The sequence below is a fragment of the Culex pipiens genome, chromosome 2 (genome assembly GCF_016801865.2).
Source record: "Culex pipiens pallens isolate TS chromosome 2, TS_CPP_V2, whole genome shotgun sequence".
NCBI lineage: Eukaryota > Metazoa > Arthropoda > Insecta > Diptera > Culicidae > Culex > Culex pipiens.
The window spans coordinates 195243442-195265658 of record NC_068938.1 but is presented as its reverse complement, the minus strand read 5'-3'; the positions used below and the strand labels follow the sequence as shown (position 1 = coordinate 195265658).

The following is a 22217-nucleotide window of genomic DNA, read 5'->3' as shown; positions in this document are numbered from 1 at the left end:
AATTTTTAAGAATTTTTAAGAATTTTTAAGAATTTTTAAGAATTTTTAAGAATTTTTAAGAATTTTTAAGAATTTTTAAGAATTTTTAAGAATTTTTAAGAATTTTTAAGAATTTTTAAGAATTTATAAAAAAATCAGAATAAAAAGAAAATATTTTTAAACTATTTAAAAAGATTTTGAAGAAATTTAAAGAACTTTAACTACATAAGATTTGTTAAAGAATTTTGAAGAATTTTACATCATTTTGAAGAATTTTGAAGAAATAAAAAAAAGAATGTTTTTGAAGAATTTTGAGAAAAATGAAGAATTTTGAAGAACTTTGAATAATTTTGAATATTCATGAAAAAATAAAAAAATCAAAAGCTTAGAAGAATTTTAAAGAATTTTAAAGAATTTTGACAATTTTGCCAATTTTGCCAATTTTGCCAATTTTGCCAATTTTTCCAATTTTGACAATTTTGACAATTTTGACAATTTTGACAATTTTGACAATTTTGACAATTTTGACAATTTTGACAATTTTGACAATTTTGACAATTTTGACAATTTTGACAATTTTGACAATTTTGACAATTTTGACAATTTTGACAATTTTGACAATTTTGACAATTTTGACAGTTTTGACAATTTTGACAATTTTGACAATTTTGACAATTTTGACAATTTTGACAATTTTGACAATTTTGACAATTTTGACAATTTTGACAATTTTGACAATTTTGACAATTTTGACAATTTTGACAATTTTGACAATTTTGACAATTTTGACAATTTTGACAATTTTGACAATTTTGACAATTTTGACAATTTTGACAATTTTGACAATTTTGACAATTTTGATAATTTTGACAATTTTGACAATTTTGACAATTTTGACAATTTTGACAATTTTGACAATTTTGACAATTTTGACAATTTTGACAATTTTGACAATTTTGACAATTTTGACAATTTTGACAATTTTGACAATTTTGACAATTTTGACAATTTTGACAATTTTGACAATTTTGACAATTTTGACAATTTTGACAATTTTGACAATTTTGACAATTTTGACAATTTTGACAATTTTGACAATTTTGACAATTTTGACAATTTTGACAATTTTGACAATTTTGACAATTTTGACAATTTTGACAATTTTGACAATTTTGACAATTTTGACAATTTTGACAATTTTGACAATTTTGACAATTTTGACAATTTTGACAATTTTGACAATTTTGACAATTTTGACAATTTTGACAATTTTGACAATTTTGACAATTTTGACAATTTTGACAATTTTGACAATTTTGACAATTTTGACAATTTTGACAATTTTGACAATTTTGACAATTTTGACAATTTTGACAATTTTGACAATTTTGACAATTTTGACAATTTTGACAATTTTGACAATTTTGACAATTTTGACAATTTTGACAATTTTGACAATTTTGACAATTTTGACAATTTTGACAATTTTGACAATTTTGACAATTTTGACAATTTTGACAATTTTGACAATTTTGACAATTTTGACAATTTTGACAATTTTGACAATTTTGACAATTTTGACAATTTTGACAATTTTGACCATTTCAAACTTTTCGAACAAATTCAAATACATTCAAACACTCTAAAAATAACGATGATCGTTTCCGGATGTCAATGGAAAAATTGCCGTAAAATTCGCGCCAAAAGCCCAGTTAAAAACAGAAATGAGAGAAAAAACTATGAATGAATCGCGTTTGCGTCAATAGGATGCTCGTTACATGAATTTCAGACAAAAGCCGTAACCACGGTTTGAGTTGTTTGTCGGTACTTTCAAAACTAATCGCTCAAATACGTACGCGCGCGCACACAGTTAATAAATTATAGTCAAAAAAGAGGTAAATTAAAAAGAAGAGTTTGGTGTGTGTGCAATGAAAGGTAATTTGAGCGCACTTTTTCCAAACATTTTTTTTTCTCTCTCTTTTCAAATCATATCCGTCGGTTTCTGTGGTCAGCCAATTGAGAGGGTGATTATCGACAAGTCTCTTTCTTTTTTTGTAGTTACTTTGCTGGTCAAACGCTCTCGTCAACGGTTCGGTTCCCACGCCGGACGGCGAAGAGCTGATTTTTTTATTCGATTGTCATATTTCCAATAAACCACACCTCTTTTTTTCCCTTTTTGTGGTGGGTTTTGCACTGTAAAAAAAAAACAATTTGTTTTTTTTTATTTGAAGGTCCAAAGTTATATTTAAAAATCGGGAAAGTTTTTAAAAAATATTCAATTCCAAAAAACTATTTAATTTGAATTCTGGTTAATTTCCCTTTACCGTGCAAGAAAAAGAGAAAAGAGGCCCGCGCGAGAGAGAACTCATTCAATAACTCAATTTTAATCGTCCCATCCTCACATCATCGGGCGATTAACGAGACACACGAGCGGAGAATGACAACCAACAATAGAGGAGAGAGAAAAAATCACGGAAGGGGGAAAGATGAAAGGAAAGGCTAGTCTGGTCTGGTCTGGCTAATAGATTTATAATCGAATAAATTGCGCACCCTTTTTTGGGGGGAACTCGCACGCACGAGAGAGTGTCAAACGAAATGGTGTGCGATTGGAGAAGGGGGAACTGTCAAGTGGGGGAAATTTTTTTTGTGGAATTTGATATTTTACTAATGTGCAAACTGTGCAATTTATCCAAATTTTGCATTTTTTTCTTGTTTAAAAATTTCAAATAATTTTTAAAATTATGTTTTTTTTTTCAAAAAAAATTTTTAGGTTTTTTAAGATACTTTTAAATTTTGTTTTAAATATTCATTTAAATATCTTCTTAAATATTTTTCTATAGCATTTTTTGCATATTTTTGGACTCCCAGGTTCGAGCATAAACATGCAATAGATTCCAAAAAAGACCTGGGGGTCGTGGGGATGATTAGATTTTTAGATTTTTTTTTAAATATTTTTAATGTCTTCCTTTAAATTTTGATTTTTTATATTTTATTTTTGAAATATTTTTTTCTATTATTCAAATGCATTTAACTTTTTATTTTGTTTTCTAAGTACCAGGTCAATTTTACAACCTCGCATCAAAATCTAATGTTTATTAGTTTTTTCCAGTCTCTGTTTAAGATGTCGCTCGATTTTCGTTGTATTCAGACTAAAAAAACTGGTGGAATTCATTTAAAAAAAAATCAAGAAATCAAAAAATTCAAGAAATTCAAAAAAAATCGGAATTCAAAAATTTCAGGAATTTCAAGAAATTCAAGAAATTCAAGAAATTCAAGAAATTCAAGAAATTCAAGAAATTCAAGAAATTCAAGAAATTTAAGAAATTCAAGAAATTCAAGAAATTCAAGAAATTCAAGAAATTCAGGAAATTCAAGAAATTCAAGAAATTCAAGAAATTCAAGAAATTCAAGAAATTCAAGAAATTCAAGAAATTCAAGAAATTCAAAAAATTCAAAACATTCAAGAAATTCAAGAAATTCAAGAAATTCAAGAAATTCAAAAAAATTAGGAAATTCAGAAAATTCAAGATTTTTTTTAAATGATAAATTTATACATTTAAAAAAATCAGAATTCAAAAACATTTCAAAAATTCAAAAAAATCATAAAATTAAAAAAAAATTAAGAAATTCAGAAAATTCAAGAAATGTACAAAAATTGAAGAAATTTAGGAAATTCAATCAATTTTAGAAATTCAAAAAAGTCGTGAATCAATTTTTTTTTAAGTTTCGGGATTTTCTTATTTTTAAAATATTAAATAAATTTGAAATTAAATAATAAAAAAAAATAAAAATTTTACAAATTCAGGATATTTAGGGCACCCTGAATTCATCTAGAAACTCCATTCGTAATTTTCAAATTCTTAAAATATTTTAAAAAGTCCTGCTTTAAGCATATGAAAAAATTAGAAATTTGGAAAGTTTATTTTTAATTTAATTAAAAAGAAACTCTATGAGCTTTTTTCGAAAGCTAGAAAGAAATAATTTTTTTTCGACCAGAAAAGACATAAAACTTAAAAAATATATTCATAAATTTATTAATAATTAGTAAATTTACTGTAATAGCAAAACTCACAAATTTTTGAAAAGGACAAATAAACAATTTTTCAATTTTTGGATATTTTTATATTTTTTAAACCATCTAGATCCAGAGGTATTTGATAAAACCCAAAAAGAAAAAAATAGAAAACATTGTTTGTTGAACCTTTGCAAATAATTTTGTGATAATTTAAGTTACAAAATATTGAAAATTGAGCTTGATTTTTCATGTTTTTTTCTATTTTTGCCTGTCTATTGACCTTGACCAGAGCTGAGGGAAAAAATATGTACAATTTGTACCAGCCTTATCTGAAAACAAAATTATCAAAAAAAAAAAAAAAGGAAAAAAAATAAATTTATTCCACTTGAAAAAAACCTAATATTGAATTTTTTGTAACAAAAATGACTTTACAATATTTTGTGATTTTTTCAATAGAAAAAGATTTTTTGCAAAAATTGCTTTTATATCCCTGATTTTTTGATTAATTTTTTAAGGGTGAGGCAACAACATTCAAGAATATTTTTTATGACCTCATCTTTCAAAAATATACCTTTTTTTATTATTTGACTTTTTAGAAATTTACACAAATACTTTAAAAATTACTTTGGTTGGTTGGTGTTAGGTAACAAAATTAAACTCGCTTAATTTACTTGCTTTTCTGTGTAATTTCACATATTTTACATACATCTATGTAAAATCACATGGAAAAGAAGGTTCAACCATCAATGTTATCAACCATTTTTAAACCAAGCATTAAACATTTTTTTACCTTGTTACTGAAGAGTAGACTTATACTATGGAAATTTTTTTAAAAATTTAAATTAATGTGAAATAAAAGTGATTTTGAAAGTTGATACTTTTTAGAAGGTTCGATTCGTTCCAAAGCGCCCAAACAACACGGTCATTTTTGTTTTCCGAACTCTACCGCATCTATTATTACTAGTTTTTGTTTTGTTCGAAATTCCCTCCCCCCCAGCTATAGCCTATCCGGTACCGTCCCGCTAATGGGACTTTAAAGGCCGTAAATTTGAACCGACAAAATATTGGAACCACAACACACCACCGGGGGGGAACGGCGCGGGATGTTTCCTAATTTTGGTGTTTTTTAAAGTTTTATTATTATTTTTTTCGGTGGATCAGGTGACCGAAAGTGTTTTGTTTTGCTACTCTAAAATGGGGACGCGCTTGTGTGTGGGCTGAAAAGTTATTGTTATGGGGAAAATTTAAATCGGACCGCCATCGTTTTTTGACCATAAACTTTGTGAACAATTCATTAGATGGTGGCTCATCTAATAAATTCACGAAATGGGGAATTTTTTATGGTTTATTTTGGCGCTTTTTGGAATTTTAAATTTTGAAATTTGAATATTTCCTAAAGTTTCATCAATTTTTCTAATTAAATTTCCCTCAACCTTCACGGAGCAACTTTGTGTATCGTCCGGTTTCGCTCGCAGGTTTTCCCCCGGTGGCAGAGCCAATTCCAACCGAGCAACAACGATCAGGAATTCCGTTACATTCCATTCAATATCTCGCGTGAACCGAGCAAACAGAGCGAAGATCGCGGCTGGGATTCACGAGGTCTGACCAACCAACCAGCAGAGTCAGTAAAGTGAAAAGACCGATGATCGTTCTGCTCCGTGAACGGACCCCAAATCGCGCAGCTTCCCAAAGTGTTTGAGAGCGCAGTTTAGAAATCCCCGGCTAAACCAAGAGGAGAAGAGTTCAGGGCAAGAGGCGCGTGATCATCGCTTTGGCCATCGGAATCTTCGTCGTCGTTTACCCATTTGGGTAGGGGAGAGTGGAAATAAATTTCCAAAAATTAGAATAACCAATTGATGAATTGCATTTTCGCGTTAACTCAAATTGAAAAAAAAAAATGCCTAAAGAATTTACCGAACATGAACCAGAACTCCACGCTCCCCTATCGGGGAGATCGGCGCTTCTCTGAATGGAGCCACATTTGCCCCTGTTTTTACCACCCTCCAAAATCCCCTTCCCACCAAGATTCACCCCCCAAGTGGAGGCCGTTTGACGTCATTGGAGAAGATGACCGGAATTCCACACCCGGCCACCACGGCCGCAACCTCCCAGGAAAAAGAAGAAATTGAAGAAGATGAACCAGCCTCGCAAAACGAGCCGCCTTCTGCGATTTCGATTCGATCGCGAGGAGGTACCTTTTATTACTGGCTGTTGCCTTAACCCTTAAATGCCAGAATAATTATTTAGTGTATTAACGTGACATCGTTGCCTTAAAATCATTTTTTTCCTAATAAAAGAATTGTACTTTAAACTAGCTGTTTAACGCTGAACAAATCAACAAAATCTAACTTTGAGGGGTTCTGTAATTTCGCTTAAGTAATGAAATTTCATGGCAGTGTTGCCAAATAATCAAATTGTATCCCTCATCGGAATGCTATTTGAAGATCATGTTCAAATATGCGTCGATGTGGAAGTCATTTTCGATTGAATTGAAGGTTGAACTGAATCAACTTTCACAAATTCTAATAGTTTACCTAAGGTGCTAATGACTTTTGATAGTGTTGCCAGATAATAATACTTTTTATATTTCATCCGGAATTTAATTTGATACATCAATACATTTTCCTCCTCTTGGAAAAAAAAATCAGGAAGCTAAGAAAATTATTATTTTGCTGAGATATGGTCTTGCAAACATTTAAAATTACCTAAAAATTTAAGTTCTACTCAATTGAACCTCAATTTTCAAACGATGATGAAAATCATCAGATTTCAATGTTAAAAAGTTTAACTTGTGTGAAATTGTCCAAAACTTTTGAAAAAATTATAAAATGATTTTTAAAATAACGACTTTAAAAGGGCTAATCATATTAAATAATGATTTTTGAGGGTAATTGCGGAAATTAGCATGGCTTGTTAAAGAAATTATCGTTGATAAAATTAGCGTTTTACGAATAAAAAATATTTCGTTATAAAATATACTCAAAATATCAAAATTTGCAATATATATTAGATGTATATTCACTTCACTTGCACAAAATACGGAGTTTTTTGAAAATCCTCAAATATTTATAATTTGCAATATGGGAATCAAACAAAATGAAATTTTGCACGCATTATCATTTTATTAGAGTTTTTTTTTGTAAAATACTAAAATTTTCGTAAAATACTGTTTTTTACGAAATTATCTAAATTTTTTTATATCACAATGGGGCTTTCAAACGAAGCAAAGTTTTGATTCCATTCTCAATATATTCATGTGTTTTTTTAAATAGTCAAATTATCAAATGATCACAAATTTCCATATTTTTCCGAAAAACACTATTTTTTCTTTATAATTTGCAATATGAATTACAAACGAAGCAATGTATTTTCACTTAATCATAGTTTTGTTTTTTTTTTGGTAAAATATTACAATTTTCACAATATTTTTAATTCCATAAATTTTATTAAATTTTTAGATTTTTTTGAATAAGGTATTTTGTGAAAATTTTAGTATTAAAAAAAAACTCTAGTAAAATTAAAAATTCGTTCAAATTCTTTGGATACCCAAATTTTAACATTTTCAAAATCTGGGTATTTAAAAAATATTATATTTTTTGAAAAAAAATAAAAATATATTTGACAAAAAAATTAAGTGATAATGCATTCAAAATTTAGATTCATTTGATACCGAAATTTCAAATTAAGAAAATTTGAGTATTTAAAAAACACCGTATTTTGTGAAAATTTGAGTATTTCTCAACAAACCTAAATAAAGTGGGAATGCATACAAAATATGGCTGCGTTTGATACCCATATTTCTAATAATGAAGATTTGAGTATTTTTGAAAATAAAAATAATCAAAAAATTAACGCAACAGAAACAGTAAACACAGAAATATTGAACCAAGTAACATGAGAAGTATGATTTTTTCTTATCTAAAAAAGATTAAAATTACATGAAGGACTGCAATCATTACTAATAACAAACAATATGGGAAAAAATTATAAAACATGCATATTCTCTCAAAAAATAGAAGAAAAGTTTCTGAATCATTTATCAAACAAAAATACAAGAGAGGTTAATTTTACAGACTAAAAGTATTAATTTTCTTTGTCAATAAATTTGTACAATTTGGATATTTAATTCCAAAAAAAGATATTTTTAAACATTCATTTTAATTTGTTTAAACATTAAAAAAACAAAGGGATTTTTTTTGTAATTATCCAAGCTTGCTCGATAAAGGAACGAAGAGAGGTATCAAATGTTTTCAAATCATAAAGAAAATCCGTTTTTTATTGTACCAACATATTTCTACATCACGACAAATCGTTCTTTTAACATCTTAAAACTGCTCAACCATGATTTCGAAGCGCCTTGATACGGTATGTCGGATCAGAATCCTCTCTGCGATTAACTCGGTGCAGTAGGGCTGGCCACTTTAATTTTTTGTTATATATTTTCGGGTGTTTTCGTGTTTAATGCAAGTATTAATATTGAAACAATAAATTGGGTGCAAAGTTACAAAAAAATGCGAAATTTTGATAAAAAAGTTAGGTTATTGCAGATACAAAAAAACACATAAAATGTCTCATAAAATGACAAATCTCGCAATTTTTTACAACAAAGTAACAAAAAATCGCAGAAAATTTTGAAACTTATTTTGTATTTGTTTCGATGAAAAATAGGGTAATTCTGAATTCAGGCTGCAAATTACTGAAAAACACATATTTTTTCGAATGTTCTAAATTGAAAGGGGTCATACCGCTTCACCGTCACGAGGTATCGGAAACGGACCTCGGATTTGTGATCAGGGAACAAAATTTGGAAAATTACCCGTTTAATTAATATCGTCAATAAAAATGTAAAAATTATAAATAGAACAATTTTTGTTCTAATTTTATGCCGATTTTTTTTATTTTCATTAGAAAAAATAACTTAATTTTGAGACCTGCCCAGAAAGGAAACAAACATAGATCAAAAATATGCAGGAACTTTATAAGAAACCCCAAACTTTAAAATTTAAAAAATTTAACTTAAAAAGCAAAATTGATCATTTGAGGGTTAAGGGGAAGTTCATCTATACCTCTCTCCTCTTTCGATTTTCTGCAAATTCATGCCTCCCTCCCCCCCCCCCTCCCATCTGCTCTCGTGGTGGGTTTGCAAAAATCTTTTCGCGAAAACCATTTATGGAAACCCGCGTGAAGGAATTTGCTCTCTCTCTCTCTAATGCACATTGTGGGATTGGAGCTGGGCCGTGAATTCGCGCGTTCAAGAGTTGTTATTAGTTGGGAGGGAGGTTTTTTTTTCTTAGGCGTTCATCTATAATCCCTTATTGCTCAATCGGACGGCTTTTGGGAGGGGGTTTTTTGAACCCGGAACTATTTTTTTTCCCCTTGAGCCGCGGTTATTTTTCTTTTTGGGGCTGCCACCGTCGTCGTCGTCGTGGTGGCTTTTGAGGCTGCTGATTGACACCTTTAGTGCTTTTTTTTGGTGGGGTGGCTGGGGGAGGGGGAGGAAGTCAGGGGGTGATGCCAAGTCAGTCATTCAGCCTAAAGGTGGAGGAATTTGGGGCCTGAAACTCTGTGGGAAATATTGGTTGATGGATTGTGAGCGATTGGAATGTAGGAGAGTGGCAAATGCAGATAACTGGATGTTATAAATTGAGCTGATTAATACTTTATGAGACTTTTTTTCAAATCTGATTGATGGAACAGTTAAAGATTCAAGACTTTAATATTTAAGAAACAATAATGTACATAGTTTAACCTTATATTTGAATAACAATTAAAATTTTGTATTTTTTTAATTCATTTTGTTCTAGGTGATTTTTTTTCAAACGGAATTTTTAAGGTCTTTCCGATAACGATAATCTATCGTCTTCATTATTTCGATAATTCTATCTCTGATAATCTTATCGACGATGTCGGACGAAAATTCAGTTTTCTATTTACCCTAAAATTGACCTAAACCAACCATATTATGTTAAAATTCCAATTCTTTCACTAAGATTTTTTTTTAAATAATCTAGTTAGGCCGTTGCAAAAACAAGCCATGGTTTCAATATTTGAATGTAAAAAGTGTTTTAAAATGCGTTGTAATTAGTTTCCAAAATATCTTAATAATGACGAAACAATTTTTTTGCGAATATAAAAGTTTTTGTGGTGCTGTACATCGGAATTTCATAAAAAATCAAAACATTATTATCAATGCAGAAAAATGCATTTTAGATTGTTTTCAGTTGATAAGACTTCTATTTTCATTAAAATTTGAAAAAATGCCCCCTGGTTTATGGACCAATTTTCATGAAAATATGTTATTAAATACTATTTATTTTTCATGAAATACAGATTTTTTTAGAAAATACTCAAATTTCTTTATTTGCAATATGAGAACTAAACGATATGAAATTATAAATGCATTTTCACTGTAAAGGAGCACACCAACCAGAGCTTTTGCACCCGGATTTTTGTTACTGACATTTTAATTTCTTCAAAACTACAGAACTATCGATATATTTTTTTATTCATCCCTTAAAGTGCTGCCTACAAAATAGTTTACAACAAAATTTGGCTATTTTTACAATTTGATTTTTGCAGGATTGGGTTCGTAAGTTTGACAACTTTGGAATAAGAAGACAACAACTTCTTTGGTTGCTGTGCACCCTTAATTTTTTTTGTGACACAAAATAACGTATTTTTCTAAAATACTCAAATTTCTTTGATTCGCTATATTTTCTTAAGAAAATTTTTGCAATATGGTTATCAAACGAAGTGAAATGTTCAATTTTTTTTTCAGCTTATTCAAGTGTTTTTATTTTGGAAAATACTCATAGTTTCACAAATTACCTTTTTTTTCTAAAACACTAAAATTTTCATAATTTGCAATTTGCAATTTGTTTATCAAACGACGTGAAATTTTGCTCACGTTTTCGCATTATTTAAAAAAAAATCGTAATATACTAAAATTTTCATGAAATACCATATTTTTATATTATTTTTTTTATGATTTTTAGTATAAGTATCAACGAGTGTCTAAGTATTTCTTGCAAACATTCAAGTTTTTACAAATTCCCATACTATTAATATACCGTTTTTTCTGTTGAAATTTGAGAATTTTTGAAAAACAAGGCATTTTGTGATAATAACTTATTTCACAAAAAAACAAACCCGGCATACACAATTTTGTTCGTTTGATGACCATATTTAAAATATTCAAAAAAATTTTTTTTAAACCCGCATATTTAAAAAAAAACTATTCTATATCAATACTGCATTCAAAATTTCGATTTAGTATTCATATTGCGAATTAAGAAAATTTCAATATTAATTAATTTGTTATTTTTTAGTATATATGTTTCAAAACTTAATAAATCATAAAAAAAAGCAAATTTCTTTATGAACCAATTCCAGCTGAAATCAGTAATTTTTCTGGTACTTTTGTACCCGACCCTCTCCGATTTCAATGAAACTTTGTAGACATGTTACCCTAGGCCTATATAAGCCATTTTGTGTGTATGGAGCCAATTGTACTCGAAAATAATATTTGAGAAGGGCGAAAGTTATTTATATATTTTTGTATTTTGCAATTTAAAAATTACTGTATCTCGAAGCTGTTGCATCGTATCAAAATGTGTTCAAAGACAAACTTGTAGGAAATTCGACTGGCTTCATGAGAAAAACAATACACTGAAACAAAAATACACGCCACTTCTATGAGATTTTTAATTATTAACTATAAAAGTAAAATTTTAAGGATGGTATGTCTCTCCTAATAAATGCAAAAATCATTTACTAAAACTGTTTTTTTGAAAAGTGGTCTTAACGTCAAATTTTTTAAAAATTGATAATGGAAATCGATTTCCCAGACAGTTTTAAATAAAAAACTCTATATTGATCATTGTCGTAAGTCCATTCCTTGGGAAGATACAGCGGTTTTAAAAATAAATATTAAAACGAGGCAAATTGAAAAGTTCTCAAAGGCAAACTTATGGGCAATTGGACGAGCCTTCCGGTAAAAATATTTACAAGACTGAAAAATCAAGTCTGTCATATAGAAATTGCCAAAAACCACAAAAAAATCAATTTTTTCGACATTTTTATTTTTAAAACCTCTGTATTTTCCCAAGGATTTGACATAGGACAATGGTCTATATGGAGATTTTTATGTAAAATTGTCTGGCAAGTCGTTTCCCACTATCGGAATTTAAAAATTTTTACGTTTAGACCACTTTTCAAGCTAGCAAGCAGTTTTAGTAAATGATTTTTGTATTTTTTAGGAGAGACATACCATCCTGCATTTTTCGTGAGTCTCTTTGTAACATCTTAGGCTATTTTCACAAAAATTTTGAACGAAAAAAAAATCGTGACACCACTTTAAATTTCAACATTTATAATTAAAAATCATAAAATCTCATAGAAGAGGCGTGTATTTTTGTTTCAGTGTATTTTTTTTCAGATAGCCAGTTGCATCGAGATACAGTAATTTTTAAATTTCAAAATACAAAAAATTATAAATAACATTCACCCTTCTCAAATGTTATTTTCGAGTACAATTGACACCATATAACATGTCTACAAAGTTTCAATGAAATCGGAGAGGGTCGGGTACAAAAGTACCAGAAAAAATCTTGATTTGAGCTGGGATTGCTCTATGGAAGCTTTGAAATCAATGTTAGATAATTTGCTTCAGATAATCGAATCACGAAATTGTTATTTTTTTGTTGTCTTATTTTTGATTGTTGAGCTTAGGTAGGATCCCTGCACAGTTCAGACTAGATTATCTGAAGGTTTGTTTGGGCCAAAAAAACAAAAAAAATCCTTTTTTTTCTTATTTTTACATCAAATTTGAGTTCTGCGATTTCATTTTAGTCAAATTAAAAAATGCATTTTTTTTTTAATTTCTTTACCCGAGCAAACGGTGATAATTTTGGAATAACATTTTTTTGATATTTGAAAATACTAGACCAATAACATTTTTTTGTTATTTATAACAATATTTGTTATTCGTCGTTATGATTTTTTTGTTATTCGATTTTTATTGTAATAACAGACTAATGACGTTTTCGGTTATTCTTCGAACAAATTTTTGTTATTATTTTTTATAATTTAAAAAACAAATCCGATCATCCCAATAACAGTTGGAGTTATTCTTCCATAACAAAAAATGTTATTTCCAAGTTGTTTTGGCTTTCAATTAATATCAGACCAATAAACAAATTTGTTATGATAACATAAACTGTTGTTCAACTCTTATGCAAAAATGGAATCGAATATTCCATTCCAATATGGCGTTCAAAATGGCTGCGATGAAGTAATGAAAATATGCATTTTGTGATTAAACTATTCAAATTTGACTAAAACGGGGTTCCAGATCTCAAATTTTATGTTAAAATAAGAAAATAAAATTTAAAACTTTTTTTTCTTTATTTGAAGATATAACTTAAAAGAAAATGGAGGATAATTTTGGCAAATGATATTCGCTTGAGTAAATTTAGCAAATTAATTTAATTCCAAGAAATCTTTAATTTAAAAAATGTCCCATTGGGCAAGCGTTTCAAACTAGTTTTCACCTCAACAACAATACCCTCCTTCTTAAACTCAATAAATTAGTCTGCTCCGTTGCCGCAACGAGTCACAACTGATTGATCATCTCTGCCCATGTTAGCACATTTCTGTGGCCGTTTTTGGGAGCCACAGAGCAAAACCTGCCTGCAGAGCCCCACAGGGAAAGAATTCCAAAAATGTTCCGTTCATTCAGCTCTTTCTCCTTTTCTTCTTCAAGTGCAACACACAACATGCTTAAGCCCAATACCAACACAAGGCAACAACGCAAGTTGATCTTTCGTGAATGAAACAGTTTTTCTCTCTCTCTCTCTTTTGTATTGAGAGAGAGAGGGAGCTTTTGAATGTTTTTAGTTTGATTTTTTTAGGTTTTCATCAAACATTTTTAATGAGATATTTTTCAATAACAGTTTTGCAAATTTAAATGATTTTAAATAAGATGCAGTTTCCATCCAAACCAAGATGAGAGCATTCAAGCAAAAAATAAATAAAACAGAGAGAAAGTATAAATGCCAAAAGCAGCACGATTTGAGGAGAAGGCAAAAAAAAGCATGAAAAGTGAACGATTGAAAGCAGAAGAAAAAAGCAGAGAAACAAAAACGAAAAGATAAAATATATATATTTAGAAAGAAGAAAGCAAAGAAGAGAACGAACGCTCAAAATGAGCACGTGAGAATGGAATGTGGAAGTTTGGAGTTCGAGGGCCAATTTTTCTGCCACTCTCTCTTCTCTCTGTTTTTTTTTATGTGTCTCTCTCTCTCGCTCACTCGCAAACTACTTTTAAGCTGTGTTTTAGTTAAAGAGCTTTGTCGGGGTTTGTATTTTTTTTTCTGCGCGATTCGCAAAGATGATGATGATGCTGGGAAGTTGTTGAGCAAAAAAATAAAATAAAAAGGCATAATGCCAAAAGTGGAAGGCTTCAACCATTTGAGCCGATATGTGTGTGTGTTGGCCTCCGTTTCTCTCTCTCACTCTTCTAATGGTGAATGAAGTAATTGAGCGATTTAAACTGGATTTGCGGGATGAAAGCTGTGCTGAAGCATTTGGTTAGTTGAGGTTATTTAGGATGAAATTTGCGATGAGTATATAAAATTTTTTCAATTTATATTGTGATATTTATTTTTAAATTTCAATTGAATATTTCAACTCTAAAAAAAAACTCAAAAAATTTCAGGATAAAAATCAGATATACTTAAGTACTACAAATAATTGAAGCAAATTGCGTCAGCCATTCATGCAAGCCAATTTTTCCTCTTTATGAAGCACATTCTTAGACATCAGTTTACGAGTTGCTCAACACCGATTAAAGTGAATAACTGTGTTTATGCTACGCATCGCGTTTATTGAATGTTTTGCACATTTCGCAAAAACAAACAATGTAAATAAATCGAATGGAAAAAATGTGCAAAAGTTGACAGAAGAAAAACAAATAGAATTCAACAAGCAGTTGCTTTGTGTTTTGTTGACGGTGTTCAATTACGCCAACCTCGAGTCTAGACTGTTGGCCGAGGGAAGGTTTCACCATTTCCTCCAAAAGATCATTGGCCGTTCAATTCTAATTAGATATTTTTTTTTAATTTTAGGACAATCAAAAGGATGACGTGTGCCCGATCTGTCCGGCGGAAACGGACGAACGGGTGAACGGGACCCGGAAGCAGTGCCCGAACGCCACCAAGGGCCTAACGACGCAGCTGGCGGTCACGTCCGGCGACAGCAAGATGGCGAAGAAGCTCTGCTGGAACAGCAAACACTGCCAAAATAGTGAGTAATTGTAGCTTTTTATTTAATCTTTCGAATTGTATATTAGTTTCTGAGATTATTTCACGTTTGTTAATTTATGCAAAAATGATGTTTTAACTCAATCAAGCTAAAATTTACGATTGTTGCTACTTTTAAATAAAAACAAATTTTCAGGATTTTTCAACAAAGTCTTAATTTTGAAACTCACAGAAATGATACTTTACTATTTTTTTTATTTCCTTTTTTCAACAAAAAATGAAATTTACAAAAAACAGTTTTTTTTGTATGTTCTAATTTACTCAAAAAAGCAATACCTCTGACTCAAGGCGGTTTCAAAAATAAAAAATCACAAAAAAAGCAAAAAAACTGGAAATTTGGTTTTTTGAACCTTTAAAAAAATAAAATAAAATAAAAATAACTCCAGAACTGAGCAAATCTGTACGAAAACGGTATATTTCTTAATTTTTATTTTTTGTATTTTTTAATCCGACTGAAACTTTTTTGGTGCCTTCCCGAGCAGACGGAAATAACGTGGGAATAACATTTTTTGTTATTTGAAAATACTAGGCCAATAACATTTTATGTTATTTATAACAATATTTGTTATTCGCCGTTATGATTTTTTTGTTATTGGTTTGTTATTGCAATAACAGACTAATAACATTTTCCGTTATTCTTCGAACAAATCTTTGTTATTCTTTTTTGTTATTTTAACAACTAATCCGATCATCCCAATAACAATTGGAGTTATTCTTCCATAACAATAAATGTTATTCCAAAGTTGTGTTGGCATTCAACCAATATCAGACCAATAACAAATTTGGTTATGATAACATAAACTGTTAATAAGCTCTTATGCAAAAATGGATTTTGTATGAATATTCCATAACTTTTTTTGTTATTTTAACAGTATTTGTTATTGAAATGGCATGAATTTTGTTATTACCGTCTGCCCGGGTTCGGTATACCCAAAGAAGCCATTTTGCATCATTAGTTCGTTCATATAATTTTCCATACAAATTTGGCAGCTGTCCATACAAAAATGATGCATGAAATCTTTTGAATGAATTTTTTGATCGATTTGGTGATTTCGGCAAAGTTGTAGGTATGGATGTGGACTACACTGAAAAAAAAATATACACGGTAAAAGAAATGGTGATTTTTAATTTCACTTTTTGTCACTAAAACTTGATTTTGCAAAAAAATACATTTTTTATTTTTTTTCATTTTCTGATATGTTTTAGAGGACATCAAATATCAACCATTCAAAAATTTCCAGAATGGACAAAAAATCTTTGACCTAATTATGAATGTTTTAATCAATACAGTTTTTTTTTTCAAAAAATCGAAATATTGGTAGCAAAAATTTTTCAACTTCATTTTCGATGAAAAATTAAATTTGCAATCAAAAAGTAATGTAGTGAAATTTTGATAAAGTGCACCGTTTGCAAGTTTTAGCCATTTTTAGGTAACTTTTTTTCAAAATAGTCACAGTTATTCATTTTTTTTATTAATGCTTATGTTTGCCACCTTCGAAAAAAAAAAAAATGTTTGAAGAGCTAAGAAAATTCTCAATATTTAACTTTTTGGAACTTTGTTGATACGACCTTTAGTTGTTGAGATATTGCCATGCACCCAAAGGAAATATATAGCTCAAAATCTGCAGCAGTGGATTTGCTACAGAAAATGTTACATTTTATAACAGTTTTTGCAGCAAGCTCATAGCTCAATTTTGCCCGCTTGTAAACATGTCAACGATCTGCAGTTCTCACCAACACATAGAATGCTGGCGCGTACCCGCGCAACACTCCAGAGAGAACAATATGTTCGCGCTCTGTCCCTCACAATTCATCAAGCGTCCATGGCGCTGTGGTAGCGTGTCGGATCAGCAACCTAGAAGATGATGGTTCAATCCTCGTTCTGTTAAGATTTTTTTTTCTGCAATACAATCATTCAGCCGTCGGTAATGTCGATAATTGTCGGTAACGGGCAAAAATGTCATACCCCTATATCGCAAAAAATGCATGAGGACAGATTTCATGCAGATTCTGATATACTTTCATGCCGCCATGCATCACAATCATGCGACCGCCGGTTGGGTGTGCAAAAATTTAAAAACAGGAAAATTGATGTTTTCTAAGTCTCCCCCAAACAACCCATCATTTTCTAATGTCGATATCTCAGCAACTATAAATCCGATTTACAATGTTAAAATATGAAACACTCGTGAAATTTTCCGAAATTTAAAATCAAGACTTACATATCAAAAGGGCCAAACATTCAATGTTTGTTTTGAAATGTTAGTTTCGTTTTTAAATTTTCGAAAATATTGTTTCTCATATTGAATAACTGCGACTATTTTGAAAAAAGTTATCTTAAAATGGCTATAACTTGCAAAGTACTTTTTGATTGCAAGTTCGTTTTTACATCGATTTTTTGAAAAAATCTGTATTGATTTCAAAAATCATAATTCGGTCAAAGATTTTTTGCCCATTCTGGAAATTTCTGAAAAGTTTGAATCTGATGTCCTCTAAAACATATAAAAAAATTAAAAATAAAGTTTTTGTTGCAAATCAAGTTTTAGTGGCAAAAAGTGAAATTAAAAATCACCATTTTTTTTATACCGTGTATTATTTTTTCAGTGTAGTCCATATTCATACCTATTACTTTGCCGAAGACACCAAATCGATCAAAAAATTCCTTCAGAAGATACAGATTTTTGAATTATCACATATCATTTTTGTATGGACACCTGAAAAAATTGTATGGAAAATTATATGGACAAACTAATGATGCAAAATGGCTTCTTTGGGCACCAAAAAAGTTTCAGCCGGATTAAAAAAATACAAAAAATTAAATAAAAAAAGACTGATGTGTAGAGAACTGCTCAACTTATGAATAAAAGAGTAGTATCAATAGATAGTTTCCCGAAGAAAAGATTTTTGAAAAATTCTTGAATATATAAAAATTGCTTCAAATGTTTTTTTGACGGTATTTTTTTTTATTATTCAAAAGTTTAGTTAATCTTTAGAATTTCGCAATTTTTTTTGAAGATTTTTTAGTTTTTTTTTCATTCAATTTTGAGGGCTGGTCATACAAAATGGGCATGTTAATATTCGAAAAAACTGTGTCTTGAGAAGGGATTTCTCAGAAAAAAAGTTGGCACAAAAAATATTTTCCGATTTTCTAATTTGATTTTTTATCGCTCAAAGGTGAATTTCCAAAATAGGTATTTTTTTTATTCATTCTAAGAGTTTAAACTTTGTAAAAAAAAAGATTTCATCTAATAAACCTTTTTTTTGATCGCAATCAATATATTGGAAAAGAAGGGCTCGATTTTCAATTTAAAATGATATTTTTTGGGAAATTTACTGCTCTTTTTAATAAAAATAATTTCAAAATTGTCAAATCAAGAACTTCTTTTAAAATACTTATTGTTGACAATTTAAAATGCTAGTCCAGATTTAAAAATTTCAAAATATTTTTTTATTGAAAAGAGCAGAAAATTTCACAAAATAAACACATGTTTTCAATAAAATATGTCTTTTTGTTATAGCTGGATTATTTTACACTACAAACTCCAAATATATTTTAAAGCATTTCAAAATTTTGCGTCATTTTATACTCATACTGCAAACTATAAAAAAAATAGTTTTGTTTTCATGAAAATGTGTCCACGTGGTTTATGGATGGTCCCTTGAAATTTTTGGATGTTGTGGAGACAAAATCTTCGTTCTGTTTTTCAAACACTTGGCTGTTTAAAAATACTAATAAATATTTGAGGCTACTTTAACGTTCTTGGTCGTTCGTTGTCCCGAAATAAATGAACAAAAATAAAAAAAATGTCTGCAATTTACCAAAAAATATTTAAAAAATGCTTTTCACACTCGTTCAGTTGTTTTGCAATCATTTGTTTACCAAATGTTTACTATTTGAAAACAAATACTTTTGAAATTATTTGAATCACTTTTAAAAATAAAAAAAAGATTTTGTGAAAAATTTAATTTAACAGCAACTTAACTCAACATTGTAGTGAAATCTTACAAAAATCTTGCAATTTAATTGCAATATTGAAAAATAAGAAAATTGTGATAGTTTTACAAAGGTGGTAGTTGATTTTTTATACCGTAAACTCTAACCAATTTCCTCTGTAATCACTCTTAGCTTTAAGTAAAATGTTATTACAAAAACCAACTTGGTCCTTACCAGGTCCCAGTACTGAAAAGGACCTAATAAAAATAATTTTATGAAAAAAAAAGAAAAAAAAACTGTAAGCAATTGAAACTAGGATCATTTGAGTATTTTACACTAAATACTCTCAAATTGTAATAGTCTATAAAAAATGTTGGGTCTTTTTAGGCCATTGCAATTTTTTCAGGCTTGTGCCCCCGCCCCCTCCCCTCCCTTTTGAATTTCCTCAAAATATTAGGCGGCAATCTTTTTCCTAAAATTGAATTTTTCATAGAAAAAAATATGTCAAAAAAAGAAGAAAAAACAGGAAGATGTGCTTCATGTTATGAACAATATTTCAATACTTTCAAAAGATAATCGGACCGTTATTACAGACTAGATACTAGTCAGCTGTAATTTTTAAATTATTGTTTTCACGTTTCAAAATCTAATGCAATTTTTCCCATTTCCCTTTTCCTTTCACAGAGTGCCCCAAGCACTGCAACGGCACGTACTCGTGCAACGCGGACGGCCAGTGCTGCGACGAGTCGTGCATCGGCGGCTGCGAGCCGGGCAATCCGACGGCGTGCCGGGTGTGCCGCTCGTTTAGCATCGATCCGGCCGGCGATCGGCGCTGTCTGACCAAGTGTCCGGCGAATCTGTACGACCATCACTTCCGGTGCCTCACGGCTGAGCAGTGTTACGCGTTGAAGCGGCCAATTTCGGAGGACACCGGCGAGAACAAGGCGGCGTTTCCGTTCATCCCGCACAACGGGAGCTGTACGATGGATTGTCCGGTGCTGTACGAGGTTGATGTGGTGAACGGGCGGCGGGTTTGCAAGAAGTGTGAGAAGGGAGGTTGCTTGAAGAAGTGTCGCGGGGCGAGCATCGACAATATTCAGCAGGTGCAGACGCTGAAGGATTGCGAGATTATCGAGGGATCGTTGACGATACAGTTGAGGAGCAGGGGTGGGGAGAATATCGTGAAGGAGCTGGAGGAGTATCTGAGGACGATTACGGAGATTACGGGGTTCTTGAAGGTGATACGATCGTACCCGCTGCTGTCGCTGGGGTTCTTTAAGAACTTGAAGAAGATAGGAGGCACGGAGTCGAAAATCTCAAAGTAAGTTGTGTTGTGTTTGTACAAAAATACAAAAATACAAAAATACAAAAATACAAAAATACAAAAATACAAAAATACAAAAATACAAAAATACAAAAATACAAAAATACAAAAATACAAAAATACAAAAATACAAAAATACAAAAATACAAAAATACAAAAATACAAAAATACAAAAATACAAAAATACAAAAATACAAAAATACAAAAATACAAAAATACAAAAATACAAAAATACAAAAATACAAAAATACAAAAATACAAAAATACAAAAATACAAAAATACAAAAATACAAAAATACAAAAATACAAAAATACAAAAATACAAAAATACAAAAATACAAAAATACAAAAATACAAAAATACAAAAATACAAAAATACAAAAATACAAAAATACAAAAATACAAAAATACAAAAATACAAAAATACAAAAATGCAAAAATACAAAAATACAAAAATACAAAAATAAAAAAATACAAAAATACAAAAATACAAAAATACAAAAATACAAAAATACAAAAATACAAAAATACAAAAATACAAAAATACAAAAATACAAAAATACAAAAATACAAAAATACAAAAATACAAAAATACAAAAATACAAAAATACAAAAATACAAAAATACAAAAATACAAAAATACAAAAATACAAAAATACAAAAATACAAAAATACAAAAATACAAAAATACAAAAATACAAAAATACAAAAATACAAAAATACAAAAATACAAAAATACAAAAATACAAAAATACAAAAATACAAAAATACAAAAATACAAAAATACAAAAATACAAAAATACAAAAATACAAAAATACAAAAATACAAAAATACAAAAATACAAAAATACAAAAATACAAAAATACAAAAATACAAAAATACAAAAAAAAATTAACAAATTGACGATTTTTTCAAATTTTACAAATCACAAATACAATTTTGAAAATTCTACGAATTTCACAAAATTTACTAAATTTGCAAAATTTTCAAAATTTATGAAATTTACGATCGTTACAAATTTAACGTATTTTAAGAATTTTAGGAATTTGACGACTTTTTCAATATTATGAAATTAACAAATTTTTCGAAATTTGGAAATGTTTGGAATTTTAGGAATATTAGGAATTTTAAGAATTTTAGGAATTTGAGGAAATTTAGTTATTTTAGGAATTTTGGAATTTTGAGATTTTTTAAATTCCAAATCATTTTTTTTAATTTTAAGAATTTAACAAAATTCACGGAATTAACGAATTTTACAATTTTTTCAAATTCAATAATTTTTTGAAATTTTCAAGATTTTTTTTTTGAATTTAAGGAATTTTACGATTTTTTCGAATTCTACAAATTACAATGTTTTACGAATTTAAAGACTTTCACAAATTATAGGAATTTTACGGATTGTACAAATTTTATGAATTGTGCTACTTTTAAAATTTTTTGGGTTTTCTTTAAATTTCACAAAATTTACGATTTTTACGAATTTTACGACATTTAAAAATTTATGAGACGGCTTCTACAAATTTTAGGAATTTTCTAATTTAGGAATGTTATGAATTTTTCGAATTTTAGGAATAAAAAACTTTTGAATATTTTAGGAATTTTAGGAATTTCACAACTTTTACAAATTTTAGGAATTTAACGAT

At 29.3% G+C, this 22217-nt stretch overlaps 1 protein-coding gene across 2 annotated transcripts in view; it reads left to right on the top strand.

Moving 5' to 3' along the window:
• Positions 1-22217, top strand: part of LOC120422667 (insulin-like receptor) — a 97603-nt gene that overhangs the window by 53924 nt on the left and 21462 nt on the right. For both annotated transcript variants that reach the window (XM_039586172.2, XM_039586173.2), the window contains exons 4-5: positions 15121-15298; positions 19934-20570. In XM_039586172.2, the coding sequence (XP_039442106.1) occupies positions 15121-15298; positions 19934-20570 (815 nt within the window). The remainder of the gene's footprint in view (positions 1-15120; positions 15299-19933; positions 20571-22217) is intronic.